General features: G+C 54.3%; 1 protein-coding gene across 1 annotated transcript; it reads left to right on the plus strand.

Annotated features, from left to right (window-relative positions):
• The first annotated feature begins 6,485 nt into the window (after positions 1 to 6,485).
• On the plus strand, positions 6,486 to 19,032 carry INSYN1 (inhibitory synaptic factor 1). Its single transcript, XM_010383269.2, has 3 exons — positions 6,486 to 6,829; positions 7,244 to 7,966; positions 18,206 to 19,032. Exons 2-3 carry the CDS (start codon positions 7,811 to 7,813, stop codon positions 18,929 to 18,931), a joined length of 882 nt encoding a protein of 293 aa, XP_010381571.1. The 5' UTR covers positions 6,486 to 6,829; positions 7,244 to 7,810; the 3' UTR covers positions 18,932 to 19,032.
• The last annotated feature ends 1,482 nt before the right edge of the window (positions 19,033 to 20,514 follow it).

Raw genomic sequence — 20,514 nt, forward strand, 5'->3', positions numbered from 1 at the left:
GAATCCTGAGGACTCAGCATTTTTTGTCTTTTTCAAGACGGAGTCTCACTCTGTCACCAGGCTGGAGTTCAGTGGTGCAATCTCGGCTCACTGCAACCTCCACCTCCCGGGTTCAAGCGATTCTCCTGCCTCAGTCTCCTGAGTAGCTGGGACTACAGGCATGCACCACTATGCCCAGCTAAGTTTTGTATTTTAGTAGAGATGGGGTTTCACCACGTTGGCCAGGCTGGTCTCGATCTCTTGACCCCATGATCCACCCCGCGCAGCCTCCCAAAGTGCTGGGATTACAGCCATGAGCCACCATGCCCAGCCCTGAGGACTCAATTTATAAGGGTCCAGAGAAAGAAGATGAACACTTGAAGCCAACTGAGAAGCAGCAGTCAGAGAGGCAGTAAGGCAATCAGGAGAGAAAGGAGACATGAGACCACACAGGAGAGGGGACCCAGAAGTAAGACAAGCTCAGCAGGGTCAGGTCCCACAAGGTCGCTGCCTTGGATAGGGGAAGAAAAGTGTCTGCTTGTCTTAGCAAGGATAATGTCCTGCACAGTGAGGGTTATTCCAGCAATGCAGTGACAGCAGGCACGGGTTACAAGGTTTGAAGAGTGAGTGGGAAGTGAGGAAGTGGAAGGAGTCAGTGTAGAAAACTCTTGAGAAACTTGACTCAGCTGGGGAGATTATTGTGGGCAGCAAGATGACAGAAATGTCCTCAGACATGGCTTTCCCAGTGTGAACCCGACCACTGTCCAGCCACAGAAGGAGATACGTCACCGTGTCATTCTGAAATGGCCTTTCCTTGGCGATTCAGATATGATTCTGTATAACTCCTTTATTTGGGGACTTTCTCATGAAAAGTTTGCCTCTAATGCTATCCACTTATCCCAACCTTTGTGTTTAGAAAATTTCCCTAAGCCCCCAATAGCAATAATAATAGATAATATTTATCGAACGCCTACTAAGCTCTGTGCTGAACATGATACATGGACTGTTGTATTTAGTCCTCAAGACAGCTACCAGGAAGGTATTTACAGAAGGGGAAACAGGTTTGGGAAGATTAAATGAGTCACATGGTTAATGGAAAAGCTGGCATTGAAGCCTTATCATTCCAACTCTACTGCCTACTCTTAGCCTCTCTACTGTCTCTATTATCTGTTTGAAGCCCAAACATGCCCACTGTCACCCTGGCACTGCTTCTCTGGTGCCAGGATCCATTGCTTCTGAGAATCCAGCTTGCAGATTGAATCCTCGTTCTCTCCTGAGCTGCATGCCAATCTCAGTCCTGCGCTTTAGAGGGAGTAGATTGCAGACTAAATAAAAACAGTTACCATTTCTTACCATTCTTCCAACTCCTGCTCCCTCACTCCCACACCCTAGGCACTGGGCTTGGTGCTTTTTGCTCCTTATCTCATTCCATCCTCAAAGCAACCCTAGGCAGTCACTATTACTTTGCCTATTTTATAGACGGAGGATCTCAAGTTCAGAGAGGGCAAGTAACTTGCCTGAGATCACACAGCTAGCAAATGGCAAAGCTGGGGCCCAAATCCAAGTTAGCCTGATGCAATAATCTCCCAAATGCCCCCACTTCCCCTCCATGGCCACAGGGCAGCAGGTCCCAACCCTTTGGCTTCAGGATGTGGAGACATCTTACCCCATCTGGGAACCCAATTACTCAGTCGATCATTTAGTCAGCTCATTAAGTATTTCCGGAGTGCATCTGTCAGGCTCCGATTAGTTACATAAGACAGAGACCCCACCAAACGAGCTGGAGCAATATGAGGAATTGATTGGCTCTGATAGATGGGTAGGATGTTGTTGCAGCTCACAGGACTGAAAGAACTGCAAGGGTGAAGGCCATGAGAACCAAAATGGGGACTCAATGCTGCTAGCATGCTCTCTAAATTCCTCTCCTCTCTGCTGCCTTGCTCAGCTTTCTAGATTGAGTGGGAAAGATGGCTTGTCAGCAGGTTTGGGCCATAGCATACAGTTTTGCACCCCACTAGGAAGAGGGGTTCTTCCTCCCGGCATCCACATATCAATCCCAGGGAAAGAATCTGATTGGTCCTGCTTAGGTTATGTGCCCACCCCTTGGACCAATCACTGTTGCTGGAGGATGGGGTTCCATGGTTGGTGCAGTCTGGGTCACATGCCTACTTAGTGGCAGAGGGATAGGGATGGCTGGGAGTAGTGGGCACTTTAACTGACAACCCACTAGGATTATGTGATGACAGCAGGGGGTTTCCCCAAGAAAAGGAATGCTAGAACTGGATGGTGGGAAAACAGGCAGAGAGGCAAAAATCACTGTCTACTGTCTACTTCAGTGGTCCATGTGAGAGATGGGCAGACACACACAGACGCATCATGAGGAGTTCACAGACTCACAAGGAAATAAGGCTTACAGACATGAAGCCATGAATAAGAGCTGATAGCAGCAGTTACCATTTATGGAGCACCTACCAGGTGCCAGGCACTGGGCCAAGTACTTCCACATGCATTATTTTATTCCATGCTCACAATGACCCTGGAAAATAGATACTATTATTGTCCTGATTTTTCTGAATCAGAGAGACAGTGAAATACATCCCCCCTGACTCTTTTTTTGACAAGAGACCCAATTCAAGAAAGAATTAAAATGTTTATGGGCTCCCATCCTTGCTCAGAGAGGTAAGTGACTTGCTCAAGGTCACACAGCTAGCACAGTAAATGAATGCCCTGGGAAACATTTGGTTAAGGGCAAAAAAAAAGTGCTTCCATTTCTTTCTGTAGACTAAAGCACTAGGGAAGGCTGCCTAAAGGGTGGGAGTTGGGGGTGAATAAGCAGAGATCTAAAGGATGGGACATCTAGGCAGGTGGCCAGGGAGGTAGGGTGGAAGAAAGGATGGATCAATCCCCAAACACTAAGGAAGGCAGGACTGAGCACCACCCAGATACTATCTATTCCCTCTCGCCTGCAGCAGGTCTTTGGAGATTTACAATCAGAGACCCCTTCTCCTGAGTCTCCTCTTCTCTAACCTGCCCTGACCAGCCCTACCATCCTCCATAGAACATATACACCAGTCGCCTCCCCTTTTCTACCTGGCTGTCCTCCTATGGACACAGCCAACGAATTGAGGTGCTAGGCATGGTTTGATCCACACAAATGACAGAAGAAATGTTACTTCCCTTTTTCAAAACACTGCGCTTCTATTAATGAGACCCGAGATCAATTATGTATTAAGCAGTCACAGTCCACCCTCTCCAATCAAGCTCACTGTCTCCTAACCTTGCCAGTTCAAACACGACTCCCTCATCCCAAATGAGGGCAGATGATTCCCTGGACCTAAGACTAGAAACATTTTTTTCAGGCTCAGCCCATTTTTGGTCTCGGCTGTTCCTTAGCATCACTACTTCCACAAAAGTGATTGGTGAGCCTGTGTGATTCCACTTACATGAGGCACCTAGAGTAGTCAGAGTCACAGAGACAGAAGGTAGAATGGTGGTTGCCAGGGACTGATGGGGGGAGGGGTGATGGAGAGTCACTGTGAGATGGAATAAGATAATGCATGTGGAAGTACTTGGCCCAGTGCCTGGTGCCTGGTAGGTGCTCCATAGATAGTGGCTACTATCAGCTCTTAATCACAGAGTTTCAGTTTGGCATGATCAAAAGGTTCTGGAGATGGGTGGTGGTGATGGTTGCACAATAATGTGAATGTACTTAGTGCCACTGAATTATGTACTTACGAATGGTTAAGATGGTAGATTTTATGTTACGTGTATTTTGCTACAATTTTTTTTAAGTGATTGGTGGGCCCTCTGGATCCACCCCCTCAGGAGAACCTCTCCCCAACCCAGGGCAGCCGGATTCCCACCCTCACAGCTTCTGGTTCTCCAAAGGCAACTCCTGGGCTGAATCTCAAGGAAGTAGGAGTCAGTTTTCTCCAGCAGCCCCCTGTGAATACACCTCTGAGATAACTCAGAGACCAAGGAACATCATTAGCACCCACAATACCATCACTGTCTCTGGAATTCAAGCCCCCCACGGGCCAGCCTCAAACCACCATTTAGCCCCACCTTCCTTGACCCCTCCTCTGCCTCTAGTTCAAGATCTCTACTTCCCTGTCACTTGAATTTTTGAAAATATCATCTGTACTCACTCCTGTTCCTTACCGTTGGGCACATAGTCCTCGATGCCCAACAGTTTGGTTACTGTCACCTTCTACCTGCCAAAACCAATTGCCCCTGCCATGTCACCAGTGGTCTCCTGAGTACCAAGACAAATAGACACTTTCTGTTCCTTCTCTCACAGCCACTCCCTGTCGCCTTTGACACACTGACGAGTACTTGCTTCTCCCAAACTCCTCCTACTGGACCTACATAACTCTCCACTTTCTGGTTCTCCTATCTTCCTAAACACTCCTTCTCCCTCTCACTCATGGGCTCTTTTCCGAGGTTCCAGCCAGGAACCACTGCTTTTGTTACTTCTACACAGTGTCCCTGTTCATCTCACCCCCTCTAATGATGGTTCAAAAAAACAAACACAAAGTTACTCTCAAGCCCCAGCCTCTCTGATGAGCATAGATTCATAGACTCCACTGTCTTCTGGCCAGCCTTGTAACAGCCTCCTAACTGCTCTGTCTCGGTGGCACCTCCTCAAACCCACCCACAATGCCCCAGAGGGATTTCCTGAGAAGGCAGGCAGGCCCAGGTTCCTCTCCATATCATAGCTCCCTCTGCCCCTGGATAAAATCTAAGCTCCTAACCATGGTCCCTGAGTCTCTCTGTGGTCTGCAGTCAAAACGGTATCTAAAAGGCCACAGTTGACTTAAACTCCCCTCCTCCCATTTCTGCTCCTGAGCCTGTGCTCCCACCCTCCTCCTTGCCTGGAATGCTGATCCCCACCCCCCCCACACTGACAGTCACTCCTACTCCTCCTTTGAGATTCAGTTCGGGGGTTGCCTACCTGGCAGAACCTGCCAGGCCCTGGCCTGAACTGCACCCCCCCACCCACATTTCCCTACCCCTCTGTTAACATTGCTTCCAGAATTTGCCTCTGTTGTGACTCAGGAGTGTCCCCGAGCCAGTGAGCTTCCTGAAATGCTCCGGTGGCCCCGGAGCCTAGCATGGAACCTCATGCACAGGTCTCTAATACATGAGTCAATGGCTGAATAGCTGAAGGAAACGATGGGTGTCCAAGACAGCCTCCAACCCCCAGCCCTGCCGACCCAGAGCTTGGCACAGAGTAGGTGCTCAGGAAAGATTGGCAGTATTCTATTTTCTGAATTAACGTGATTTCAGGCAAGGTCGGGGGGTGGGTTATGTGGGGGGTAGAAGGGAGGGTCTGGATGCGGGAAATGTGACCAAAAGGGAAGCTTGGGGACAGCACAGTAGGGGAGGGGGGCAATGGGGGTGTCTGGAGAGGTGGGAAAGGAACAAAGTACCCAGAACGCTGCCCCTCCGTGCCTCAGGTCAGCCGGCGTGGGGTCCAGTCAGTCCGCCTCCAGCCCCGCCAGCGAGACCTTTCCCCCTTGCCCGGGTGGCGAGACCTCCCCAGCCAGGCTCGCGCGCTTGGCCCTCGGGGTTGGGAGGCGTGTGTGTCGCTTTAAAAGCTCCCTCCCGGCGCGGCGGGCCGGCCCCTTCCCTGACAGCGCCGAGGCGAGCGGAGCCGAGCGAGCCGGGCGGCCTTTAAGGGAGCCAGCGCCCGCCGGGGCGGCCAGTCCGGCGGGGGGCGGCGGGGCGGGCCGGGGGCGGCCGGGGCGCGGGCGGCGCGGCGCCGCGGCGCTCGGGGAGCGGGCCCAGGCCCCGGGAGCCTGGCGGGGCAGGGCAGGGCGAGGCTGCAGAGGGAGGCCCAGCCCCGACCCGGCGCCTGTTTGCCCCACCGGCGGCGACCCGGCGCCCGGGGGCTGCCGAGGCGGGGAGCCGAGAGCAAACGGGCGCGGGAGGTAGCGGAGCCCAGCGGAGGCTGCGAGCCCAGCGCGCCCCGGCCCGGCCCGGCCCGACGCGCGCCCCCTCCCCTCACTTCCCCCTCGCCGCGCCTCCTCCCCTCGCCTCTTCTCGCCTCCTCTCCTCTCCTCCGCCCGGCGCTGCTCCCGCCTGCGCCCGGGCCGCCGAACCCAGCCCGGCCAGGGCCCCCGGCTTCGCGCGCTCTCGGCTGGGCCCGGCGAGGACTGGGTCCCCGCGGCTGACACCGCCCCTCCTCGGGGACCCGGCGGATTCCGGACCTTTCGGAACGTGAACTGAGCCGTTGGAGCGATCTCGCCCAGGGCCGACCGCGGAGCTGGGCTGAGTGGACCTTCGCGGCCGCTCCGGACGCCGCCGGTTCTGGGTCCCGGCTAAGCGCGTCCCGGGCGCCCAGCAGTGCCAGCTCACTCCAGGCTGGGTAGGGCAGGGCAGACCCCGGCGGAGCCCGGATCCGGGCAATCTGGACTGGACAGAGCGAATCCCGGACAGTGCAGAGCCCGGGGAATGCCGGGCGTGGGCTGAGGGGATCCCGGCGCCCTCCCAGCCCTCTGACTTTGGCTCACGCGCTGGGACCGGCCCGGCGTCTCCTTGGCCTCCTCGCGCCCTGGTCACCTGTGGCCTCAGAGCCCCGAATCCGCCGGACCCTCGCTCATTCCGACCCCGAGCCTGGAGAGGCTTGAGAAAGATTTTTACTGCCCCCTTCCCTGGAGCGCGGAGGCCCCGCCCCCCCTCACAGCCCAGATGTCTCCGGTCACGGCTCGGAGGACCTCCCTGAGGCCAGGGGCCGAAGGGTCCAGAGAGAGAAGCCCGCCCTAGGGAGCCTTGGGGGCCCCCCAACCCCGTCTTGGGGCTTGGCCCCCGACGCTGCTTGGAGGGAAGGCCGGTGCCCCCACCCTAGGTGAGTCCAGGAGTGGGGGTTCTCAGGGAAGGCGGGGCTGGGGGAGGGAGGGTCCGCTGGGAATGAGGGCACCCTGGGGGCGCTAGGAGGGAGGATGGGTGACTGGAGAGGCCCTCTGGTGAACCAGCCTGGTCAGGCCTGGCTGAGGGGGATGGGGGGGTGCGGGAGCTACGGCCAGGGTGCCCGGTAGCAGGCTGAGGACTTCTGCTTCTAAAGCAGGGGCTCCCTCCCTTTCCCTCTAGAGGAGGGGCTGTGCTGTAAACCATCTGCCTCCACCACCCCTCCCCACAAAGAAAAAAAAAAAAAAAATCTCCAGCGAGGAAGGGTGCAGGCTGGCGAGAGGAGGGAGGCAGCAGCATTGCCGGCTGGTGCTGCAGCCTGGGAGGGCTGACGCCAGGCTCACTCTCTCCGCAGGGGGCTGCCCTCTTCCAATCCAGCTCCCTCCCCAGAGCTGCCCATATCCGGAGCCCCTTCCACATCTGGAAGACCCTGGCCACCATCCCTCTGCAGGTGTCTGTTGCATCCAGAGACCTCTGCCTTTGCAACTGCCTAGGAGTTGTGAGGGGATCCCTGCTGCCTTCCCCCATCCCAAGGGCATCTCTTACCCTTAGTCCCTGCAGAGTCATCCCCCTGCCTCTGTGTTCAAGCTCAGGCAGAGATCAGCTCTGCATACCCACAGGCACTTCAAGACCTGGAGGCCACTCCTGGGATCCAAGGCCCCTCCCCCTGCCCTCCCGTGTCCTCACCTTGACCCCCTCTGCCAGACTCTGTCTCCCTCTGGGTGTCCCACTCTCCACCCAGAGGCAGAGGAGGCGGGGTGGCAGGAGGAAGGGGCTGGTTGAGGGCCGCCCAGGACCAGGGTGGGCTGGGGGGCCGTTAAGATGTGGAGCTCTGCCCAGCCGTGGGGGGCTCCGTGGAGGCAGACGCAGCGTGTGCCCAGCTGGGGGGAGTATGGGCAGGCCTGCGGCCACGTGGTAAACGATGAACATTCGGGGCGCCCCGGACCTCGGGCAGCCCAGTGACGACCCCAGCAGTGGTGGTGAGCGGGAGCGGATTCGACAGCGCATGAAGATGGTCATCGGGCAGCTTGAGGGCATCCTTCGCGAGCTCAAGGAGGTGGCCAAGGAGCTGAGGGAGGTAAGTGAGGGATGAGCAGTGACCAGACAGACCCTAAGCCGGCCTTCCTGGGCTTGGCACAAAAATGTACTCACAAATATGTTGGAGTGTGCAAAGCTGTGTGCACATGTGTCACTCTACTGGGGACCTTCTTTCTCCTTGCTCTCCTTTCCCCAAATCTGCTTTGCTAAAAGTCTCATCAGACCCCAAGGCTGGAGGGGCCTTGGTGTTGTAGAGGTTGCTTGAGCATCATGTCAGTGGGCCTGGAGCTCTGGGTTAGCACCAAGGGCTGCCAAGATGGCCAGTGAGGACTGAATCCCTGCCGCAGCTTCTTAGTGGAAGACACCCTTCTGGGACCCAAGCTGACCCTTGACCTCACCATCTGTCTCCCAGACTCTGACCTGGTCACAAGGGGCCCTGAGAGAGTGTGGATGGTTCTGCTGAGGTGATTCCCACTGCTTGAGGCCCAGCTCAAAGCATATCCCCAGAAATCACACAGGTACTGAGAACCCTTGATCTTGGAAAAATTTAAGCCGCCTATGTCCTCTTTATCCTAGGGTAAGAATGGGTCTGGGGGTGCTGTAGTGGATAACAGAGTTCCTTGCATATTGTGGCAGGGGCAGGAATCTTCCCTAAGGGGATGCGTTTCTCCATCCCACCGTTCTAAATATTTTTGCCAAGGCTGAAAAACCACTGAGAAATGCTGGGATGTGTGTGTCCCTCTCTGTCTTTCTAAGTGGAGCCGGGTTTAATTACTGCTTCTCACATCACTGGGGTAATGAGGTACACATGTCCTCAGCCCTGCCCCCTGGGCTGCGTTCGAGTCCAAAATGCATGACCAGCGTTCTGAGCTGCTAGCCTGAATTTGCCCGCTGGGTGCCATTATACCAGCCAGGTGGGCTTTAGGCAAATTTCAACTCCTTGTAACGAGGGCCTCTGCAGAGACGGCAGGGAGAGTGATTGAGCTGGAGTTATGGGCTCAAGCTCTCCATGACTAGCTGTGCAGGAAGGATAGGGGCTCTAGGAAGGCTGAAGAGGTGGGGTGATGGTAGGTACCAACACCAGGCTGACAGAGTGGCATTGCAGCCTGGCCTGAGAGCCAAGGAGGAGGGGCTGTTTGAAGGGCGCTATGTTCAGAATGGAGTAGGGAGTGGGCATAGAGATGCCAGGACAGGAGCTGTCCAGGGTCAGCCTCGTGGAGCCTGCCAGGAAATCCCATCTCAGAAGATGGGAATGACTGTTGCTTTGGGCAGACTGAGGTGGTGGTGCTTCTGCCCATGGACTGGGCTGGCCATAGTCTGGGTTGCACATCTTTGGACAGTACAATTTGGAGATCAAATGCCAGATGCCCCTGCGCAACCCTTCCTCCTCCAACCTCTTGGGTCCAAGGCACTACAGTTTCCCCCCTGCCCCCATCTTATTTTAAATCAGGGCCATAGGAACTGTCCAGTCTCAGTCTTGGCCAGGGACATGAGACCTATGCCCTGGCAGGTACCCACAAAGAGCCAGGATTGACTCTAAACCTGGGAGTCAACTTTGATACAACTCCCAGCCTTTTCCCAGTTGGGCATCTTCTAGGCATCTGTGTTCCCTCTCCCCCCAGCATAGCCACCCAGAGCTTGAAGGGATCTTATAGAACAACCCTGTCCATTTACTATTGAAGAAACTGAGGCCCAGAGAGCAATAGGGGCTTGTCCAAGGTCACAAGGCCTACCAGTGGCAGAAGTAAGCCTAGAACTCGGGTTCCTGATGCCTTTTCTGAGGTTTCAGCAGGTGAGCAACTGGGCGATCTCTTTGCATTTTGACAGGAGCCTTCCAGAGATGATCCCTTATGCTCATCTGTGATGCAATAGCTCTAGAATTTATTTGCAGATCTTTTAGATGCCCTCTCCTTCCCTTTCACACTCACCCACTCCCACGTCTCCAATAGCAGAGTCCAGGTTCATAGGCTATGCAGTCCAGAGGCCTAAGCCAGGACAGAGAAAAATGAGTCCCCTCCCCCCACACACCCTGTAGGCCATGTGCCTCCACCCAAGACTTTGGCAGGTTGCTACGGCAACCAGAGCCTACCCCGTATGCCACTGCCTGCCCGCTGCCAATGGCACCCAGCTGAGGGAGTGGGTAAGCCTCAGAACTCTCTCATCCCCCAGGCGGGGTCTAGACACAGGGTGACAGGCAGAGGAGAGTGTGGAGGAAGGCAGGTGAAGCTCTGGGAGGCCCAAGCAGAAGAAGAGATGCCATCACTGTATTCCTGTGAGATGGGATTTGCCAGAGATGGGGTTACCAAGGGGGGTGCCACACCCTGGTTTGGAGAAAAGGGTTGGAACCTCCCTGCTCTCTGGAACCTGTGGTCTTGGCTCTTGGTTCTCCAAGGGAGCTGTAAAGCTGAATCTGCCTGGCTCTCCTCAGTCTCTTTGTGTAACATTTTTTTTTATCAGGGGCATGGGTAGGCTCAAGGTTGAGAGGCATTCACTTGTTCCCTCACCTCACCCCATGACCTGGGCAGCACCAGCTTAGAACCCACCAGCTGGGTTCTTGTCTCAGGCCAAGCACTTAGAAGTAGAGATGAGAGTCACGTACAAGACTGTTGTGGATGGGGGGCTGCACAGATGCTTGGTGAAAGAACAAGGACAGCGGAGTGGAAGGGCTCAGCGCTATTCCCCTCGGCCATCTTCCTCCTCTGCCTGCTGCTCCCCTTCCCCAGCCCCCTGATGCCACTGATTGTGGCAGACCCTCCTCATCCTCTTGAGCATATGGCCTGAAATTCACTGAAAGATGAGCCACACCAAAGCACTTCCTCCCCAGGTCCCTCAGCCTCAGTTTGCTCATCTCTGAAATGGGATGTGGTGATTTGCAGTGCACGGTGACCTCACAAGGATTTATTAGGGGCTTGGCATGCAGTGCGGGGGGTCAACACCTTCTCACACTCCTAGAGGAGTTGGAGTTCCCTCTCCCACACCTCCCTCGCCCTCTCAAACCCCTGCTATAGCTCTGCCACTGGCTCCCTGGGCAATGAGCAAGTTCTATCTCATTGGTGGGGAAAGTCTTTTAAAGGATCAAGTGAGGTGAGGAACGTAAAAGTGCTTTGAAAGCTAAAATTGTGCTGCAGAGGGATATGATGGTCAATCATTAATTAGCCCTTATCTCTCCCAGGCTCCCCAATACTCCAGGATACTGGGCCAGTCCCAGCAGGCTTTTTAAGCTCCTCAAAGTTCTGTAGATCTTAAGTTAGAGATGCAGAACCGCTCAGGGACTATGAGCATGGGCTCTGCAGCTAGATGCCTGTAGTTCACATTTGAACTCCACCTTCTCCCTAGCTGTGTGAACTTGCAAAAGTTACTTTACCTCTCTGTGCTTCTGTTTTCCCATCAGTAAAAATAGGGAGACTACATTTTAGGCATCTTCCCCTACCCCTGCCCCAGGGTGGTTGTGAGAATTAAATGAGACATATATAAAGCACTTAGCACTATGAGAGGCACAAAGCTCACTCCATATCTGTTAGATGTTTTTAATGAATTATTCTAGCACTGGCCTGCTCCTCAGCTCCACGTACGGCCTTGTTTTCTGGAATCACATCAATTTCTTAGCCATGACCAGAGAGGACAGGACCACATCCTGGCCCTTAGTTTCTCCTGTAGTCGGCAGTCTCACTCCCTGCCAGTGGGGAAAGCGGATAGAGAGTGACAGGGATGGGGGCAGGAAGGGGGTCTCCAATAAGGTGGCCTTTGAACAGAGACCCCACAGAAGTGAGGATACAAGTCACATGGCTATCTAGGGGAAGAGCATTCCAGGCTGAGGGTGCAGCCAGTGCCAAGGTTTCAGGGAGGAAATGTGCTTGGCATATTCAGGTTCAGTAAGGAAGCCGGAGCAGCTGGAGGGCAGTGAACAAGGAGAAGAGCAGAGGAAAGGTCAAAGAGGGAGCAGGGAGTCAGATTCCATTGAGCTGTGCACAGCATGGCACGGAATTTGGATTCGTTCTCAGTGAGAATCCCACATACTCTCCAGGAATCTGCTGGTCATGTTTCTGGGTGGGAATCTGCCTCCCCACTGCTCCTCTGTTACCCACCCACCAGAAGCTCCCAAGGGCAGGGTTAAGGGCCCTTGTCCTTAGCCCCCAGGTATTAAGCTTATCTTGAGCAGGTACTTGGCCTCCTCATCCTTGGTTTTCCCCTCCCCGAGGTGTCACTCAACATGGGGGCCCAATAGTGATCCTTGCATTAATACCACCAGTGTCGCCCACATCATCAGTGACTCTTAGGTGGGATATAACTTAAGGGCATAGTTGCCCACTTTGGCCCAAACACCTTAGGAGGATGGAGAGGTTGGCACCACTTTTCCTCACCCTGGGGTGGCAGTGGAGGATCCCCCCACCAGATTTGCCTAGGAAGCAGGCATCCTGGCATTCTGTTACCTGGCCATTCCATTGTGCAGTCCCATCGGCAAGGGGCTTTGTCTGAAGGTGGCAGGGAAAGCCACAGGCCATGCAAGTGTGAGATAAATGTGGCCCAGCCAGGAAGCAGCTGGAGCAGGAGAGGCTGGGGATCACGGAGCTGTGCCAAAGTGGGTCAGCTCCATCACCCGCAGCTCAGCAAGAACTGTGCGGATTTTTTTCTTATTATTTTTGTTCACGCCTTCCTTTCCTCCCTTTTCCCTTTGCCTTCTCCTCCTCCAGACTGATTTACCGAAGCTCCCTGGCCAATTAGGCCAAATTGCAGGATGAGAGCCATGAATCATAGTCAGCTCCCTGCCCCTCCAACTCCACAGCCCCCCCAGGAAGATAATAACGTAATCACAGAATTAAAAAATAATCAGTGGTCATAAATAATGCAGAATCCCCAGTTATGTAACCAACTGCCTTGGGGAGCTGGAAGAGAGGGAAGGAGGTGGCAGCTTGTCAGGGGAGGTGAGGTAGGGCAGGTTGGGGGGTGTGGTGGGGGATCCAGGGGGTACAGGATGCTGGTTCTGGGACTACAGGTCCTCAGTCCTAGCTCTAGGGCCTTAAGGAACACAGCAAAGCTTCCACTGGAGAGGGGGCTCAGCCAGGGCTGGAGAGAGGGTTGGGGTCTGGCAATATGGAATTGTCCAGGACTATAGAACTCTTCCTCAGAAAAGAAGCCCCCAGCAGTTTTTTGTTTGTTTGTTTGTTTGTTTTGAGACGGAGTCTCGCTCTGTCACCCAGGCTGGAGTGCAGTAGTGGCGCCATCTCGGCTCACTGCAAGCCCCGCCTCCCAGGTTCACACCATTCTCCTGCCTCAGCCTCCCAAGTAGTTTTTATTAAGCCATCTGTCTCAACTCATCACTCATCCAATGGCTGTGTTTGCAAAAAGTGCCAATCCCTGTGCCAAGCTGGGGATGTAGCAGTGAGCAAAGAGACCTAGTCCTGCTCCTCATGGGGTTTACTGTCTAGTGGGGAGACAGATATCAACCACATTATAACATATAGGTGCAAAATTGTAGCAGTGTTAAATATTGGGTAACATTTTAAGGAGAGGTGCAGGGTGCTTTGAGAGCCTTTCATAGGGAACCTGACCTCATCTGGGGATCAGGGAAGGCTTCCTTCTCGAAGTGATGACGGAGTGAGTAGGAAAGGAGGGAGGGCGCATCAGGTGAGGCCCAGAGGCAGAAGTGAGCTCGATGGAGTGTGTAGGGGTGGTGAGGAGGCAGGCCTGGCAGGGTGGAGGCTGCTTGCTGGAGAGGAAAGGGGGTGGGTAGGGAGTTATGCTTGGGAGGCTTAGGAGTTTGGGGAGCACGGAAGGGCTAGAAGCAGAGGGGTAACGTGGTCCTGTTGGCTGATGGGAAAGTTCCCGAGGTGCAGCATGGAGCAAGAGCTGGGAGGAAGTTGCTATCAGTGGGAAGACTAGATGGGTGCAGTTCTTCAGTGAGGGGTGCTAAGGCTGTGACCAGGACAGAGGTTGGGGACACCCCTGGCATGAGGCCTGCAGGTTCTGTCATAGCCCTCAGTCCTGCCTTTGCTCTCTCTCTAGGGCTCCCTCTTGGTCTCTTCAGAGCAAGTCATTCTTGGTCTTAAGGTGCAATGCCCAGGAGTCAAGACTCGCCCTCTGGTCCCAGCTCAGTTCCTTCCAGTCTCTGAGCCTCATTGTCCCCCTCAGCAAACACATTGAGACAGGTAGATTCAACAGTGCCTGCAGTCCCTTCTGGCTTGGAGGTTGCCTGATTTTGTGATTTTATGGTTCCATTTCTCTCTCCACTCTCTCTCTCCCCTTCTCTTTCCTTCTGTGTATATAATTATTTCCATGCACTCCAAGACAATCCCAAATTACATGTAGGCAAAATGATTATTAAACCTTAGGGAAAAATCACAGATTTCAAGACATCCGAAGCAGAGAGAAAGACTAGGGCCTGCTCCACACCTGCTCTCACCATTGGCCCAGGAAACAAGGCACCAGGGAAGGGCAGTAGGGATTGTGGACTGACCCAGGACCCCACAGAGAAGCTGCGTACCCTCGGGTACATGGCTTCCCTTTCACATCCTCACTATGTCATTCATCAAGTGGTGTGACCTGTCTCACCTAATAGATTGGGCCAGATTTGCCTGTGGGCCTCATAGCCAGTTGGCTTTTAGAACCTCTTCTGGTTCTGTTCTTTCTGGAGACAGCCCTACTTTAGGCAAAATAGGTACTGTCCATGTGCTAGGTTTTGAAAGGCCCAATGTGTCCCATTATTCTACCATAGGCACTGGAACTTCTGCCACAGACACTGGACCCACATCAGAGGGTCATTCCTTTGGTGCAGAACTAATTCCCACTGCTCTTGGGCCTGGTGCTGGGGCATGATCACATGTTAGCCCCCAACAGTGCATTGTGGATATTGGTAGTCTGCCTTGTTCCACATGCTGTCCAAAGTGCATTAAGTCATTAAATCCTCACGACAGCCCTATCAAGTAGGTATTACTAGAATTCTTCTTTGATGATGAGACTTAGGCACAGAGACGTTGAGTAACTTGACCAAGGTCACACAGCTGGTAAGCAGTGAAGCCAGGGTTGGATCCCACGTCTGGTTCCAGAGCCTAGGTTCTTAAGTGTTTAAGTATCTTGACTCTGTGATGTAAAACACATTCATATCTGTTAAATTTTCTTTTTCTTTTTCTTTTCTTTTTTTTTTTTTTTTCTTTTGAGACAGAGTCTCTCTCTGTCACCAGGCTGAAGTGCAGTGGCACTATCTCAGCTCACTGCAATCTCCGCATCCCGGGTTCAAGCGATTCCCTGGCCTCGGCCTTCTGAGTAGCTGGGACTACAAACGCACACCACCACGCCCGCCTAATTTTTTTTTTTTTAGTAGAGACGGGGTTTCACCATGTTGGCCAGGATGGTCTCGATTTCCTGACCTCGTGATCTGCCTGCCTCAGCCTCCCAAAGTGCTGGGATTACAGGCGTGAGCCAGTGCACTCAGCCCATATCTTAAATTTTCATCACCCTGGGTGAGGAGGGGAGTGTTACTTCCTTTTACAGGACAGGAAATCAAGCCCCAGAAAGGGATAATCATCTGCCTAAGGTCTCTCAGCCAAGAGGTGGCAGACGTGGGACTTGGGAATGCAGGCCTCCCTCTTTCTTTTTCCTCCATCCCCCCAGGTTGGAACCAGAGAGGGGTATACTAATAAAGAAGAGGAAGGGCTTCTTGGGTTGGGGGAGTGTTCCAGCCTGAAGGCTTGTGTACATGTACCCTGCCATGTGTACCCTGGATCTTCCCTGCTGTTGGACCTGAGGCCCAGTGGTGCTCATCCTCACTAAGCATCAGGAGACCCAGCTTCTGGGCCCAACCTGGCCTCAGCTGACCCTGCGAGGTCACAGCCAAGTCATGCAACTCCAATTCCTAATGGCATTCTGCCCCGCCCTCAGGCAGCAAACTCCACAGCTCTGGCTTGATCAGGGGAGTCTCATTTGAGGGCATAGCTGCCCCAGAGGTGATGGGGCCTCTCCTGAGGCCATCAATGCCTTGAGTTGCTGGTCTTCACCCAGCTTAAATCTCCCGGTGCCCTAAGCTAGTGGTTTTCAAAGCATGTCTCTGGACCAGCAGCAGCAGCACCTGGAGGTATGTTAGGTAGGCACCTTCTCCAGCACCACCCCAGACCTGCAGAACCAGAAACTCTGGGAGTGAGCTGAGGGACACTCAAGTCTGAGGACCCCTACCCTAGGCCAGCAGTCCCACCAGCTCTCAGGTAGAGCTTGGGTTGAGCAAGGGCTTCTGGGAGATAGGAGTTTCTCTGAGGTTCCTTTGGTGCAGGAAGGCATCATCCTGGGAGAAGCACAAGAAGAGGTGGCCTGATTGGAGGGTAGGGCCCTATCCCCACCGCCTGCCCAAGCCCAGCAGTCACAGCAGCATTTCACGATCGTGTGCAGTTTTGCAGGGGGCCACAGAGGGAGATTCTCAGCTTTCCAGGGACTAGCGCCCAAGACTCCTCATCTGTAAACACAGGAGATAATGATCTCATGGGTGGAGGTGAGCACTCGAAAGTATGGTGCATCGTAGGTGCTCAAAGATGGGAGATGGTGTCATTTTCATCCCCAGTGCTTCTCAGAGCCCTTTTGCTGCCCTTCTCACTGTTATTCATGAAGCTCTCATAAGGTTGGCTGGGATTGTCATGCTCACTTGGTGGTCTGGGATTGTCATACCCACTTGGCGGTGAATGAGGTTGAGGTCCAGAGAGGTTCTGTAACCTGCCCAAAGACACACAGAACAATGTCAAAGCTAAGTCTGGAATCCAGATGTCCCGATTCCTCCAGCTCTTCTGGAGGCCTCATCCCACTCCTGTCCTGGGCAATGGCTGAGGGGCCATCCCTAGGCATCAGCACCCAAGCAGCTTCTCAGAGTCGTTCCTATAAACAGAGTCCTAGAATCTCAGATGTGGAAGGAACCTTGGAAGTAAACTAGTTCACCCACCCTCTCTGCATACAGACTGAGCAACTGAGACCTAGAGAGGGAAAATGGTTGACCAGGTCTCCTACATCCAGCCCCTCGCTCCTGACCAAGTAGTCTTCCCACTGGCCCAAACCACTCTGGCCATCACTTTTGTCCTTGCTTTCCTCTCACTTTGGGGCACTCTCTACCCCCACTCCTTGCCAAATACCTAGCACATCCCTGGACAGCAGCAGTCCTCAGCAAATGTTTATTGAATTAAGGACTTACTGAGTTAATTAATTAATTGTCTGCTCTGACCCCAGGTGAAGGGCACTGGAGAGGTACTGGGGGCTGGATTCTGATCTGGATGACTCACTGTGGATTTCTTGGTCTCCGTCACTCTGACTCTTGGCCTCTCTGCTTTGTTTTCATTGTTTTTCTGTTTTGTTTTTGGTTGGACTCTTCTCTTGCTCTGTCCTGTCCCTGTGTCTCTAACTGAATCTCCCTCTTTCCCCCACTGTCTTCCTCCCTGATTTATGTGCTGACAGTGGCCACCCAGGAAAGGGAGTGTCCCAAGGCAGAGCTGCCTGTATAGAAGCTGAGGGCTTCACTTTATGCAAGGCAGGCCGGGGTGGAGTGACCTCCACAGCTGAGCTGCCCCCTGAGTGCATTGAACAAGCAGCTCTGGGCCCAGAATAGATAGCTTCTTTATTGCTTATCAAATAATGCTTGCTTTATTCCTTCTCTCAACAAGCCAGGATTGATCTCCACTTGTCAGTGGGCAGGGAAGGGGAAGGAATGAGGAGGCTCCCGGAGATGGAGATGGGGGTGGGGTGACCCCGCCGGTGCTGTACACCCGGTGTTCTTGCCCTGATGGATGGTGGAGACCCAGAGGCGACAGTCACCGGCCAGCTGCAAGGACTGGTCCAGGATGCTTTAGAAAGCCCACACAGGGTCTTCCTTGTGATCACTCACATCATTTCCTCTCTGAGGGTGCATGGGCCGCTCAGCTCTTTGTGGAATGCGCTTGCTGGAGGCCCTCAGCCCCTCTGAAATGGTCCCCTCTCAAACTAAGGAAGATTTATTCCTGATCACCAGGGCTGCCCCCAGAGCAGCTGCCGTGTTTGAGAGACGGGTGAGTGCATGGATGGTGTGCAGGGCTGGAAAGCAGTTCCCTCTCCCCCAGGGCACTGAACAAGCTCTGTCCAGCCTGATCTGATTTGGGCCCTCCACAGGGCAAACCAACCTGTGACCTCCAGGCCGGTCACCGTCCTGCAGGCTCTCCCCTGTCTGGTATGCTCACCAGCCAGGGGTTCTACAGGGACGGGACAGAGACACACTCACACCTGGCTGACGCAGGGACCCACCTGGCCCCTCTCATCTCCTCTCCCCTTTCCTGGTCAGGTGGTGAGCCAGATCGATAAGCTAACCTCGGACTTCGACTTTGAACTGGAGCCGGACGACTGGACCACAGCCACTGTGAGCAGCACCTCTAGCAGTGACAAGGCGGGCGTGGGCGGCCCCTTTGACCTGGGCCACCTGGACTTCATGACAGCCGATATCCTCTCAGACAGCTGGGAGTTCTGCTCCTTCCTGGACGTCTCTACCCCCTCGGACTCCGTGGACGGTCCCGAGTCGACTCGGCCAGGGGCTGGCCCTGACTACCGCCTCATGAATGGTGGCACACCCATCCCCAATGGGCCACGAGTGGAGACCCCAGACTCCTCCAGCGAGGAGGCCTTCGGTGCTGGCCCCGCAGTGAAGAGCCAGCTGCCCCAGCGGACCCCAGGGACGCGGGAGAGGGTGCGGTTCAGTGACAAAGTGCTCTACCACGCTCTGTGCTGTGACGATGAGGAGGGGGATGGCCAGCAGGAGGCGGAGGAGGAGGAGGTGGGCTTGCCCCCGGAGCCTGCCCATGCAGAGGCCCACGCAGGCCTCCACAAGCCCTCCCCAGCCCCCTACAAGTCACGGCGCTCTCCACTGACCAGCCGCCGCTCAGGCTCTACCTTGGCCCCTGAACAGACTCGAAGGGTCACGAGGAACAGCAGCACCCAGACAGTGTCAGACAAGAGCACACAGACGGTGCTGCCTTATACAGCCACTAGACAGAAAGCCAGGGGGAAAAACTAGGGGCTGGGGAGGGGGCCAGGGCGGTGGGCACATAGAGCTATAAATATATATATATATATTTAAACAAATGAAGTCATAATAAAATTTAAAAATGCTAAGGATCCGGCCCCGCAGGCCCCAAAGCTTTCACAGAGCTCCTCTTAGACACGAAGATGCCCACTGGCCTCCTAGGTCCCAGGAGGTGTGGGCAGGAGTGCCCTTCCTCCCTTCTAATTGCGGGGCTCCTGAAGGGGGTGTCTGAAAATATGTAAATCTTATGGGAGGTCTGATCCTCCTCTTGCTAGCCCCTGAACTCTGTGGTGAAGTCTGGCTGCTGGCCAGGGCCATGTCCTAGAGAGGACTCCCCTGCAGGAGGCGGGCTCTAAAGGGAGTGGTGTCCCTTTAAGCCAGGGTTCACAGTCGGGGTGGTTTGGAGACTGCAGGACTCAGGGCCTGGGGGTGCATCACTCTGGCCAGGCCCTGCATCACTTGCACCCGCCATCCTTCTACTCCAAGGCAGACTTACTCGGTGATACATAGCCCTGCCTCACCCTCTTCCATCTTAGGGTTGCCTGGGACATAGGGGCATGGCAAGCTGCTCCCATGGCACAGTCCTCCATGCTGGGATGCTAGGCATCCACAGAGCCTGGAGGATCACCTGGGCTGGGCAGGGGTTTGATTGGAGGGTCTGGACCATCCTCAGTCCTTTCAGCTTTGATTCTCAGCCTGGTTCTGAGACCAAGAGCAAAACCTCAGGGCAAAGCCTCAGCCAGCCCTGGCGTGGCCCTAAGCAGACCTGAGATCTGTGCGAGGAAGTAGGCAGCCACTTCCATGGCGCTACAAATTAGGGCCATAGACAGGCTCCTGGCCACCTTCACCAGGTGGGCAGCCTCGGAAAGGAGCCCAGTGGCCTCCACTGTGTCCCCACATCTCCACACCCAGTCCCTGAGCCCACCTCAGCAGGTCCTGAACAAAGACGAGGTTACAGCCTAGAGGTACCAGGGCTTCATCTGAAGCATGGCCGGCACAGGGACAGCAGCTGAATATCCTTGGGATAATAATAACAATTATGTTGCTCACATTTATTGAGCAGGTCTCTATGCTACTTCTATGCCCAATACTTTTTATAGCATCATCTCATTTAATCACCACAATAACCTGACAAGACAGGAACTATTATTAACCCCATTTTTCTTTTTCTTTCTTTTTTTTTTTTTAATTTTTTTATTTGAGATGGAGTCTCGCTCTGTTACCCAGGCTGGAGTGCAGTGGGGCGATCTTGGCTCACTGCAACCTCCACCTCCCAGGTTCAAGCAATTCTACCACCCCAGCCTCCAGAGTAACTGGGACCACAGGCGTGTGTCACCATGCCTGGCTAATTTTTGTATTTTTAGTAGAGATGGGGTTTTACCATGTTGGCCAGGCTGGTCTCGAACTCTTGACCTCAAGTGATCCATCAGCCTCAGCCTCCTGAAGTCCTGGGATTACAGGCATGAGCCACCATGCCCCCGCCTGTCCCCATTTTACAAATGAGATGACAGATTCAAAGTAGTTCGGTACCTGCCCCAAAGCCAAAAGCCACAAAGCCTGTGCTACTCTGCCCC

The sequence above is a fragment of the Rhinopithecus roxellana genome, chromosome 5 (genome assembly GCF_007565055.1).
Source record: "Rhinopithecus roxellana isolate Shanxi Qingling chromosome 5, ASM756505v1, whole genome shotgun sequence".
Taxonomy (NCBI): domain Eukaryota; kingdom Metazoa; phylum Chordata; class Mammalia; order Primates; family Cercopithecidae; genus Rhinopithecus; species Rhinopithecus roxellana.

Coding starts and splice junctions, on each gene's coding strand:
- INSYN1 (XM_010383269.2), top strand. CDS start 7,811: ATGAACATTCGGGGCGCCCCGGACCTCGGGCAGCCCAGTGACGACCCC. Junction 7,967..18,205: donor TGGCCAAGGAGCTGAGGGAG/GTAAGTGAGGGA, acceptor TTTCCTGGTCAG/GTGGTGAGCCAGATCGATAA.